Genomic DNA, 11,345 nt, shown 5'->3' on the forward strand with positions numbered 1-11,345 from the left:
TGCATATTTACCATATTTGTAGTCATTCGAACTGCGCGCCGAATTGGTTTTCCAGACTTATAAATGCAATTGAACTATACTGTAATATTATTACAAATTAAATTGACAAGCAATTTTTAATAATTTGATGATCAATCAGACACTATATTAGAAAGATGTTAATGTACTGAAAAACTGTAAATAAATTTATTGCGAAAAATATTATCTTGACCTGGATTCAAACCCGGATCTCTTGTATTCCGTTCTAAACCTTTAGATTACCGAGACAAAACATTAAAGATCCAGCTTCGACCGGTATAGGAATTTAATTTCGTATTGGTTGTGAAATAATTTATATTTTTTTTAAGAAATAAAAGACATAGACATCAAACCTGGTTTTAATTTTTGACTGTCGTAACTTCAATGCAAAATCTACGTATAATGAGCTAAAAATACACAATCATTAAGCATTAAAAATAACTGAGCTATGAAAATTAATGGAGGTGATCAGTATGCAGATGAGTATAAGCTGATTTAATAAGATGATTTAAAGTACCTGTTTATTCATCATTATTACTTCAGATTATGACATCGAAAGCAAGATCTAATATTACAATCTGAAAGTAATAATGAGTGAGTAGGAGCATAATTTTTCTGAACATGAATTTTATTTGATTATATTAACTATATTAAATTTCACACACACACACACACACACACACACACACACACACACACACACACACACACACACACAAAAGCGCTTACTGCTTTTTCTTTATTATTACAACATAAACATTTTCATAATCAACTTTAATCGCGTAAGTCTGCAACTGTTGCGACACAGACATTTCCACAATCAATAATATAAATAAAATATTTTATTCAATATTTTATGTAGCAGTATGATTATATTTTGATGCGTGTATTAAAGAAAAAGAGATCTTTATATTATATTATATAATATAAAAATACAGAGAGAAACTTGTATTTAAAAACTTATGTAAAAGTCAATGAAAATATATCTGCTATAAATCTTGTATGTAACTTAGCAATAAATTTTGATTGATTTTTTTATTAGAAATATGTAATGTGTGATATAAATTTGTATTGACTATATAATTTTTATAAAATCTACTATAAACCTATTAAGGACAAATAGCACGTGCATCGCCCGTACATTATTATGTATTCTAACCTCTACAGGGCGTCCGAGATTTGCGAATCAAAATACAATAACAAGAAAGTTCTAAAAAAAAATACATTTAAAAAGTACTTATCATTTTTCGTTCCAATTAATAGTTTTTAAGATATAATGATTCGAAATTTGTCAATTAGTCAACAAGTCACGATTAAACAGCTACTTGTTCATAAGCACTATCGATAAGCGATTCATGAACAAACAATTTTAAATCTCAAAGAGTACTAGCTTAGAACAAAAAGTGGCAAATGTTTTTAATTTATTTTTTTTTTAAACTTTCTTGCTGTATTTTGATTCACAAATTTCCGAACGCCCTGTATATATAATTTTCTATTAATACGATAACACAATATTAATCTCATACCAAGAAAATTGATATATATGTTTTGACTAATATAGTTTTTATTACAAGTCGTGATTTATTATGCATTATTAATAACTTACACTATGTAATTATAACAAAACGTTTTTGTAACATAAAATCTTTGGAGTAATTTCAAATTGAATAGCTAGTGTATGAACTTAACTATGTTAAAAAGATCTTAATTACAGGTATCGAAGAAAGGAAAATACTTTAATTTTTATATAAACATCTAACATATATATATAAGTTATGCATTTTCTCAGGACTTATGCAAATTTGATTGAGAACTACTAGATAAATAAAAATTAGATATGTAACAATTTTAAAGATTAATTTAATTTCTTTTTGCTGTAAAAAAAAGTAAATGTTTGTCCCAAGAGTGGAGTTCATACAGCTTACATAAAAGAAACAATTTATAATGATAATTAATACTAATAAACTACAGACTATTTAAAAATTAGAAAGTGTTAGCTAACAAGAAATTCATAATAAAATACATATTACTTATAACGGTTATGTTATATTGGTACATATAAACCGTGGTCCGATTCATGCTGACAACGCTCATGAGCATCGTTTGTCTTCATTTAACATTTGATAAACAAGAATGAAATGATTTTTAAGCATTGTGAGCGTGAATCGGACCGTGGCTATAGAATATAAAAAGAAATGTGAAAAAAGACTAGACATTTTAATATCATACGAAATGTACCTATATAGAATAATTAATACTCAACCAAATATACTGTTTATAAGATCCATAAATTATAAATTAAATATAACAAAGATCTAATCATATAAATACTAAAAGTTATTTAATAATAATATCTCGTTATCACTTTTTAAAATTATTACTAAATAATTCGTTAAAATAAAAATTATTTTCGTTGATTATTGTATGCAGAGTTACAATATCATTTATGCTTTAATTTTAACATGCTGTTAGGAGCACATTGTGAGCTGTCTTCTTCAAAATAGTTGTGATAAACACATATAAATATTGCACGTTAGAAATAACTTTATACATCGTAGGCTTGTGTGACGCGTGTTGTAAAAAATCTTATTATTACTAATAAGATTTTGGACAAGATACCAAAATCCATTGTGGTAATAACTATTTGTACTTTCGAAGTAACAAAAGAGAAATACTACAATTATATTAAATAAAATTTCCATTGCATATGGAAATAAATGCTTAAACCATTTAATATATATCAAGCAGTATTACTTTAATTAAATAAAACGCGCGATAAGAGAGCGTAAAACTGCGTTATATATCTATAAAAATTTAATATCCTAAAAGCTAGAATGCTTAATGATATATTTAAATTCTTGTTTTAAATATTAAATATATCTTACAACATAGTATAAAGCAACGTAGCATATAATATCATAACACTAAACAATAACACTGTGTATCAAAGATATACATGTACTATACGTTCCCTAAATTATCAAATATGATACGCTCGATTTCAATCACCGTGTCTATAAAAAAAGATATAATATAACATACAAAAATTATTTAAGAAAGTCTGCTACAACCGCAATTACTACTATCACCGATTGACGTCGTTTTACCGTTTATTGAAGTTGTATTCGTTTCATACCGAGGTAATTCCTTACAGCGTGCTTGCTAAAATAACATACGAGCACTGCAAAATGTTCTAAAATGAAATAATCTTAAATAAAATACGCTCGCTTACCTCCATAAGTTCAGCTGCTATTTCCATAAATAATCTCTCTACGTTTTCCGCCTCCTTAGCGGATGTTTCTAAAAAGTACATGCCATGTCTTTGTGCAAAATCCTCTCCCACGTGCGTCGGTATCTCTCTATCTTCTCGATCAATTTTATTCCCTAATTAACATATAGAAATTGCATAATTTCTCATTGATAGGAAAGAGACATACATGTCTTCACATATTAACTTATAATAATCTTTATGTTTTTCATTTACCTACTAATATCCTAAGAACTTTATTACTTGCATATTCTTCGATTTCCCTCAACCAATCTAGCAAACAATCGAATGTAGGTTGACAAGAAATATCATAAACTAATATCAATGCATGTGCTGATCTATAATAACTTTGAGTAATGGAACGAAATCTTTCCTGACCTGCAGTATCCCAGATTTGCAACTGAAAAAAACATTCAACAGTAGATTATATATATCTCTAACGCACATGTCCCATATAGATTATATACCTTAACTTTTTCATTTTCCACTTCAACAGTTTTAATCATAAAATCGACTCCAATTGTTGCACCTTGTCCAGGTGGAAATAAACCCTGCAAGTTAAAATATACTAAAATCATAGAAATTATACAAAATAATCACACTAAAATTAGACATGCCAATATCACTTCAATGTCTCCACTAAATTATACATCCATTTAATGATACATTTTTCATCATCTTGTAATTTTAGCATATGTGTGTCACCTAAGAAAGACGTGATAAAAATAGTGCTCAGTAATTCATTCTATTATAAGAAATGACTAGAGTTTTGAGAATGATCTCTTAAAGATCTCCCAATGGAAATAAATTTTAGAAAGTTTCGGGAAATACAGGCTGACATAAAATATGAACTGAAAATACAACGTATCAAATGATACCCATCGCAGGCAAATAAACCACGATAGATCGGCTCAAAGTAACGTTCCACATATGTAGATGACATCATCTCCAGGATGCATAAATAACTAACTTTCTACCCTTTCCGGGAAATGCGTTCGTGCATGAATTCTGCGTGCACGAAGGAGAAGGTAGGGGGGTCCCATGAGAATGCCTCTTGTTTGACGACGAGTTCTCCTCGAGGCTTTCGTAACCCGTGACGGGAAAGGAGAGAGAGAGAAAAAAAAAGAGGAATCGTCGACCGAAGAGACGTCACGTTGACGCACCTGAGTGAATCGTCGCACCAGGCAGGTCTTGCCCACACCGGCGTTCCCCACGAGTACGACCTTGAAGAGAAACTTGTAGTCCTCCATGTTCTCCACTGTTCGGCACCAGGAGGCGGAGGTCCACGGCGGAGGTCCGCGCTCGCGAGTCGCCCGCTCAACAAGGACGGCGCATCCGTGCGATACAGGGGGGGGAGGGGGGACTTTTCGACACTAACCGCGGCACCGCCGGACTTTCCGCAAGCGTTCACTTCGACGGCGGGCCGCGCGAATGTCACGCACGCTGCACGCACACACACGAACCTACGCGCGTGCTCACCTCCTCGGTTTCGCTCTCGAGAATCTCGAGGAAGGGAGAGAGAGAGAGAGAGAAGGAGAGAGGGGGCCGAGAGAAACCGACGGCGACTACCTCGGTATCGTCGCCGCGCTCATCGCTGCACGCGATCCTCACTTAGCTTTCGAGAATCTCGCGTCTTCTTCGGACGCGATCGACATTGTTGTTGGTTATGTATATAGACTCCCGTTGGACGAACCGTAAGAGACGCCTCTCCCGCACTCTGCCTATCATGGTTTTTCCATCCTGATCCGTCTCGGGGAGGCGCCATCTATCATTATCCTCTCGACCCTTCTACTTCAACCTTGAGTAAATTTCCGTTCGGGTAAATTTCTCAACAATGGAGTTCTTGGGAAAACTCTGACATCATCTGTCATTTTTGCTACTCAAAGATGCAAGCAAACAAAAACAAATGTCTTCTTAACTCATCCGCACTCACTATTTTATCATCGATAATATAAAAAAAAAGTGCAGGAAAATGCGAAAGGTATAGAAAGTGTACATGTAAGAAAAACGGAGTCATTAATATAAATCAGTACATATACTAAGTATAATTTGATAAGACGCCACACGTACAACGAAATCATTCTCGAGGAGTCGAATTTGAGTTTGATAATCAGAGTAACGTCACGAAAAGATGAGACGAAAGGCGGGAGTAGGTGCGATACAAAAGCAGAAGCTGGAGCAGGAGAAGTACCGGGACAAGGGCACGGAAATCCAGGAAAACCAATTCGAGCAGATGACCAAGCACATGGAGACGTTTCGCGTGAATCTAGAGGAGTTTGCTTCAAAGTACAAAAATGAGATCAAGAAGAACGCGCAGTTCCGACGCCAGTTCACAGAGATGTGCGCCTCGATCGGTGTGGACCCTTTGGCATCTGGCAAGGGTTTCTGGTCGGTACTGGGCATCGGCGATTTCTACTACGAGCTAGCCGTCCAGATCGTTGAAGTCTGCATGGCAACGAACTACAAGAACGGTGGCCTGATATCGCTAGATGAGCTGAGAACGCGTTTGATTCAGGCCAGAGGACGTAGAAAGGAGCATCAGGAGATCACCAATGAAGACCTGCTAGCTGCCGCGAAGAAGTTGAGAATATTCGGAAATGGCTTCTCCGTAGTTCCCATCGGTAGGGGAAAGCACTTGGTACAGTCGATACCAGGTGAACTCAGCATGGACCATACTGCAGTGTTGAGTCAAGCTAGCTTGTCTACAAACGCCTACGTCTCCAAGTCTATTCTGTGTAAAGAATTGAGATGGGAGGAGGACAGAGCGCAAAAGGCTTTGGACCACATGATGAAAGAAGGACTGGCCTGGCTGGATAGACAAGCGAAAGATGAGACGTTGTATTGGTTTCCTAGTTTATTCACAGCGTGCATTGTTTCCAAAGAATGAACTCGGTGTCAATATCAATGTTATCATATAAAAGATAGGAAATAATTTAAAGAAAGAATTAATGTTGCTTGTTAAGATTTGTATCTCTTTGGTCCGTAAAGCCAATCGCTCTGTAATATTTACAGTATCTGAGATGTGTTGCGATCGTTTTATACTTATAAGTATAGAACATTGTCACCTGGTCTCGGATCCTTGTATATAACTAAAATCGCAAAAAAAAAAAGAAATATAAGTAAAAAGAAGATGCCATTTTGATATGACTCAATTCCTCTAAGATTTTATACAAACCTAGGTTGAATAGTATCTGTTTTAAATTGAGTAAATTGCTGTTTGCAAAGTGCTTTGTGTAATTCGGCATTCTCTTTTCGTAATGAACTAATTTTTCCACGTAATTCCTTAGACTTTACTTGGAATTGTGCTGTCAAAGATTTTGCTTCATCTCTCCATCTTAAAATCAAATCAAATCAAATTTTGATCATTTAGCCAGATTTTAGATAGTGACACATTAAAACTTTTTTTACCTTCTGCTTAGTTTTTGATGAATTGTCACATGCTGCGTCATCTCTTTTATTTTCTTGTCAAAATGTTCTTGTTGTTTATTCAATTGTTCAGTTAATAGAGACTGCCAGTTAGAATCCATATTTTCAAATCTGGAAAACATAGAAAAGTATCCAAAGTGAAAGTTATTTATTTTATGTAAGTACAGCTTTGGCCATATGTATAAATTTATTGCATTTTCTTGAAAAAGGTGATAATAAAAGCCAAAGAAGAATTAACAAAATATTAATATTATTATAAAAATAAATAGTATTTTTCAATAAAACTGTTTTAAAATTTATTTTTCGTTAAATATAAAATATTTCAATTTTTGGAGGTGCCTTATACTTTTGGTCATGGCTGTATAATTATAGATGTATTAAAATGTTGTATAATAAAATTATTTACCTTATATCCAAAGTATGTTTGCTTGTATCTGCTCTATGTTGCGAGATTTGCATTGGAGAAATATTGATGCCCGATTTACCCTCTGTTACATAATTCTCTTTCAAAAGATTCGCTTCTAATTCACGGATCTTAGTTTCCAACGAGCATCGCTCGTAATCTCTCTTGTGTATCTCGCGGTCGAAAGCTGATTGTAGCGATTTCAATTCTGTCGCCAGGGATTCCTTATCATCTGTAGCTTTGACTAATTGGCCCTCCAAATTAACGTAGCGATCGATCGCGTCCTTCGTCCTCTCGTCGGCCAACTTGATGCGATCTCGTATATCCACGGAGTTCTGTTGTTGAAGTTGTCTCAGTTTCTCATTCGAAGTTACTAACTTCTCTTCCAAACTAACAATCTTTTCTCGCAGCTGCTGCATCTCTAAATTATATTGTCTCTTGCACATTTCGTTACAAGCCTCCAACTTGGAGTCCGTCTGTTTCAATGCTTGTTCGAAGGTCAAAATCTTCGCGGCCGATTTTTCCAATAAATCCTCGGAATCTCGACGCATCTTCTCCAGTTCCTCCTCTGCCAATCTGCTCTCTTTTTGCGATCGATCCAATTGTGTCACCTTTTCCCGTAATTCTGCTTTCAACTGTTTAATCTCTGACAAATATTGCTTCATGTTGTGCTCATGAGCATCTTTCAATCTAGCAATCTCCTCTTGCATCTTAACTACGTGTTCTTCGGCAATGGAGGCCAATCGAGTTTCCAGCCTGGCATTCTGTTCTGCAATTTGACCCTCTCTTTGAAGTACAAAGTCCCTCTCTTTTACAGCAGATTCTACTAGATCAAGGGCTTCGGCCATCTTGCACCTTGTTTCTTCGTACTTCGCCATAATATTACTGATCTCTCTTCTACTCTCGTTCAGTCTTTTCTCTAAGTCCGACTTTAAATGATTTATGATTCGTATCTCTGCTTTCGCGGCAGATAATTCTTCCGTTAACGATTGTATTTTCTGCTGACCATTCCTGTCTTTTAAATAAAATTACTGACATACTATCTCTCTCTTTCATATCCAAATTAAATACTATATAAATCACCGACCTTTCTGTTGAGAGTCTTGTTGAAATTCCTGAAGTTTTGTTGCTATTTCCTGTTTTTCCCGCTTTAGAGCTTCTATCGTCTCTTTACTCGACATCCACATTGACTGATGCTTTGTAAAATTTTCCTTAGCCTGAAATAATTTACTCTCTAAAGCTTTTATAGCTTCTGAATATGATTGTCTGATATTTTTCAATTGCTCTTCATAAAACATCGCATTGCTGTTATCCACTGAGCGAGTTTTTAATTCTTGCTCTAAAGTGTCTACAGCTTTCATTGACATCTGATATAATTGGACCGCAAAATCTTTCTCCATTTGTAGGGCTGTGATATGTTCTTTCAAATTCATGACCATTTTATTGTGTACATCTTCGTTGCCACATTGTTCTGAGTGAGCATGTGAAATATAATCACGTATAGCATCACTACTATTTTTATTCTCAACATACAAAGCTTGTAGCTCAGAACGAATGCCGGTTTGTTCTGTCTGTAAAAGATATGTGTCGTATATAGAATTGTTGCTATTCAAGATCCCTTTTTTTGTAACTCTGAACAGTATCGTTATATTACACAACTTTTATATCATATCTCTCTAATCTTATATTCTCTAAAACTTTTAGAATGAATCTTACTCTAAGGAGTAAAATCTTATTTTTAAAGATGGAAAATTAAACTATTATTTTTCAAGATAAACTCAATTTTCATTCTTTAAAGTAAGCTTCTACCCCTAAAAATTTAGAAAGTATTACATTGCATAACAACAATGCAATAATATCAACACTGTTGTTAAGAATTACAGAATAGCAGTACTGATAAAATATAGAAATCATAATTATCAGGATATAATGATTGTTTTTAAGTGATAAATAGAGTCATTATGATGTTCTTCTTTTATCATATAATCTTTGTGTTCTGGGAATGTAGTTTAAAAATAAGATACAATTGGAAGAAAGAAACACATCCCATTATTGTTAAACAGACTATTATAATGATAAATAAGAAGCTTACTTTACACGTTTCCAACTCCCGTTTAAGTTCTTCAACAATGTCATTGTATTCTTGAAGAATAACATGATGTTCTCTGGAATATAAAAGAAATAGTTATCTTTTATATAACATCAAAAGCATATACTCAAGATTTCCTAACCTCACACTCACCCGCGTTTCAGCGCGTTGTATTCTGAATCGAATTTTTTTGTTTCAAACATTTTTTTTACAAAACTTAATTTACAAAAGGCAAATCAGTTATTAAAAAATTTTATCTCAATATCTAAATTATTTCCATTCAATTGAATCAACAACTATCCGTAACATGGTGACATAAACACAACACACTACATAATTGATTTGACACACGTATATATATACTATACGTAATTACGTATATTGTGTATATATATATATATTGATATGTATATTTTTGGTAAAAATGCTCAAAATTACCAATATTTGATGATATAGAAAATATTGATTAGTATATTTTTTGTCAATAATTATCTACGGCGATATATCGATAATTTATATAATAAATTTATGATAATTAAAGTGGTCTGTTCTGTTCAGCTAAATTTTATGCATTTATTTATCTTTCCTCTTTTTTCCTCTATATTAGATTAGAAAGAAAAGGAGGAAAGATGATCAGTGTAAGAAGTGAACTTGAAAAGAGTAGATTAAATATGAGATACAATTGTAATAAGAAGATCACTTAATATACAAATTATTTTTTAATAATATATATGTCGGAATTTTGTGTCTTTAAAATATATATCATACGAACGAATAGCATTTTTCCATTGGAAAAACTTAGTGTGCACTGAGAGTCCAATTGAGTGTATATCAATTTACATGTTTTCAGTAATTAATAATTAATTTAGCCTTTTTAATTATATATTTTTTGTTGTCTTGATAACCTCATAACTTTAAAAATATTAAATTATTTATTAACACATGAAAATATGTAAACCGATTTGCGTTTAATTGCATCAGTGTTGCACTTAGTTTTTCCGGTGGATTATAGATACGTTCATTTTGAGGCACTCATAGCATTATTTGTCCTTGTTTAATATTCGATAATCGACAAGGATGAAATAATACTACACAGCATGTGCACGTGATAAACGAATATACTCAATAAGAACATTTGCAATTGGACAATTGCATCCCTATCAAGGTATATATTGCATTTTCATGGGCGCTTAAACTGACCGTTTCAGTGAGTGAAGAGAATCACGTGGACAAAATTGCCGAATAACAATGGCCTATTTCCATTGAGAGTTTAATTCGGATCAGAATGTAAAAACCAACCAAGTACGGTCGAGTATTCCCGTGTTACAGTCGTACGACAGGGGAACGACTGTAGTTGGTTGGTTCTAATCATTTTGATTGTGCGATCCTTTTTATTGCTCGAATTACCGACTTAAGCGGTACGTGAAAATGTACCTTAAGGTGTTAGTTTGACTCGCATCGTACATACTCGTTGTATTGGCTGAAGTTGCCGCTATTTTCGAACTTTTCCTCCGTTGTCGAGACTAGCACTGGGTGAATTGATCTCGAGCCAAGTAACGTCGCGACATATTACTTCATTAATCGGTAAGCGTAATCATCATCCACTCGTATTTATTCGCATTTTATAGTATATAGACGGCTTGTGAAGCGCGGTTCTGTTCGTAAAATGGTAAAATTCGATCGTAGCTTTACGTATCGTGCGATAATTGTCCTCTCGAGACCCATTACACTATGAACATGCAGTGCCCAAATAGGACAACAAAGATTTGTTCTTTTTAGCTGATCGAACTTCTTGCACGGTTTATCTTTTTACTTTTTCTCTCCAACGTAGAAAGAAACTCTCTAAAACTTATAGAGTGAGTGTCACTGTCGAGAAGTAAATTCTTATTCTTAAAGATTGAAAATTGAACTTTTTTTAAACATCTCAATTTTCACGCTTTAGAATGAGATTCTAAAGAATTTAAAGAATTTAGAAAAATTAGAATTCAAAGAAATTAGAAAAAACAGAAAAGAAGAAAAATGAACCGTGTAAGCTCAATTAAAAAGAGACAGGCCTCATGCCACGTAACATGAAAATTAAAATGAAACATGACTGATAGAAAAGTGATTTTCAATAATTACTTTAAAGCCATTTGAGCCAT

At 33.6% G+C, this 11,345-nt stretch overlaps 3 protein-coding genes across 3 annotated transcripts; 1 reads left to right on the top strand and 2 right to left on the bottom strand.

Annotated features, from left to right (window-relative positions):
* Positions 1 to 2,955: 2,955 nt before the first annotated feature.
* Positions 2,956 to 5,023, bottom strand: LOC108752334 (ras-related protein Rab-30). Its single transcript, XM_018493115.1, has 5 exons — positions 4,450 to 5,023; positions 3,754 to 3,837; positions 3,503 to 3,686; positions 3,251 to 3,402; positions 2,956 to 3,180 (listed from the first exon to the last, which is right to left on the bottom strand). The coding sequence occupies exons 1-5, from the start codon at positions 4,534 to 4,536 to the stop codon at positions 3,070 to 3,072; spliced, it is 618 nt and encodes a 205-aa protein (XP_018348617.1). The 5' UTR covers positions 4,537 to 5,023; the 3' UTR covers positions 2,956 to 3,069.
* A 98-nt stretch (positions 5,024 to 5,121) lies between these two features.
* Positions 5,122 to 6,181, top strand: LOC108752333 (vacuolar-sorting protein SNF8). The gene has a single exon (XM_018493114.1). It carries the CDS (start codon positions 5,418 to 5,420, stop codon positions 6,171 to 6,173), a length of 756 nt encoding a protein of 251 aa, XP_018348616.1. The 5' UTR covers positions 5,122 to 5,417; the 3' UTR covers positions 6,174 to 6,181.
* A 115-nt stretch (positions 6,182 to 6,296) lies between these two features.
* LOC108752332 (coiled-coil domain-containing protein 18-like) lies at positions 6,297 to 9,540 on the bottom strand. Its single transcript, XM_018493113.1, has 7 exons — positions 9,358 to 9,540; positions 9,208 to 9,280; positions 8,203 to 8,686; positions 7,119 to 8,130; positions 6,695 to 6,823; positions 6,462 to 6,620; positions 6,297 to 6,375 (listed from the first exon to the last, which is right to left on the bottom strand). The coding sequence occupies exons 1-7, from the start codon at positions 9,405 to 9,407 to the stop codon at positions 6,348 to 6,350; spliced, it is 1,935 nt and encodes a 644-aa protein (XP_018348615.1). The 5' UTR covers positions 9,408 to 9,540; the 3' UTR covers positions 6,297 to 6,347.
* Between the last annotated feature and the right edge of the window lie 1,805 nt (positions 9,541 to 11,345).

Source organism: Trachymyrmex septentrionalis, unplaced genomic scaffold (assembly GCF_001594115.1).
Source record: "Trachymyrmex septentrionalis isolate Tsep2-gDNA-1 unplaced genomic scaffold, Tsep1.0 scaffold6, whole genome shotgun sequence".
Taxonomy (NCBI): Eukaryota; Metazoa; Arthropoda; class Insecta; order Hymenoptera; family Formicidae; genus Trachymyrmex; species Trachymyrmex septentrionalis.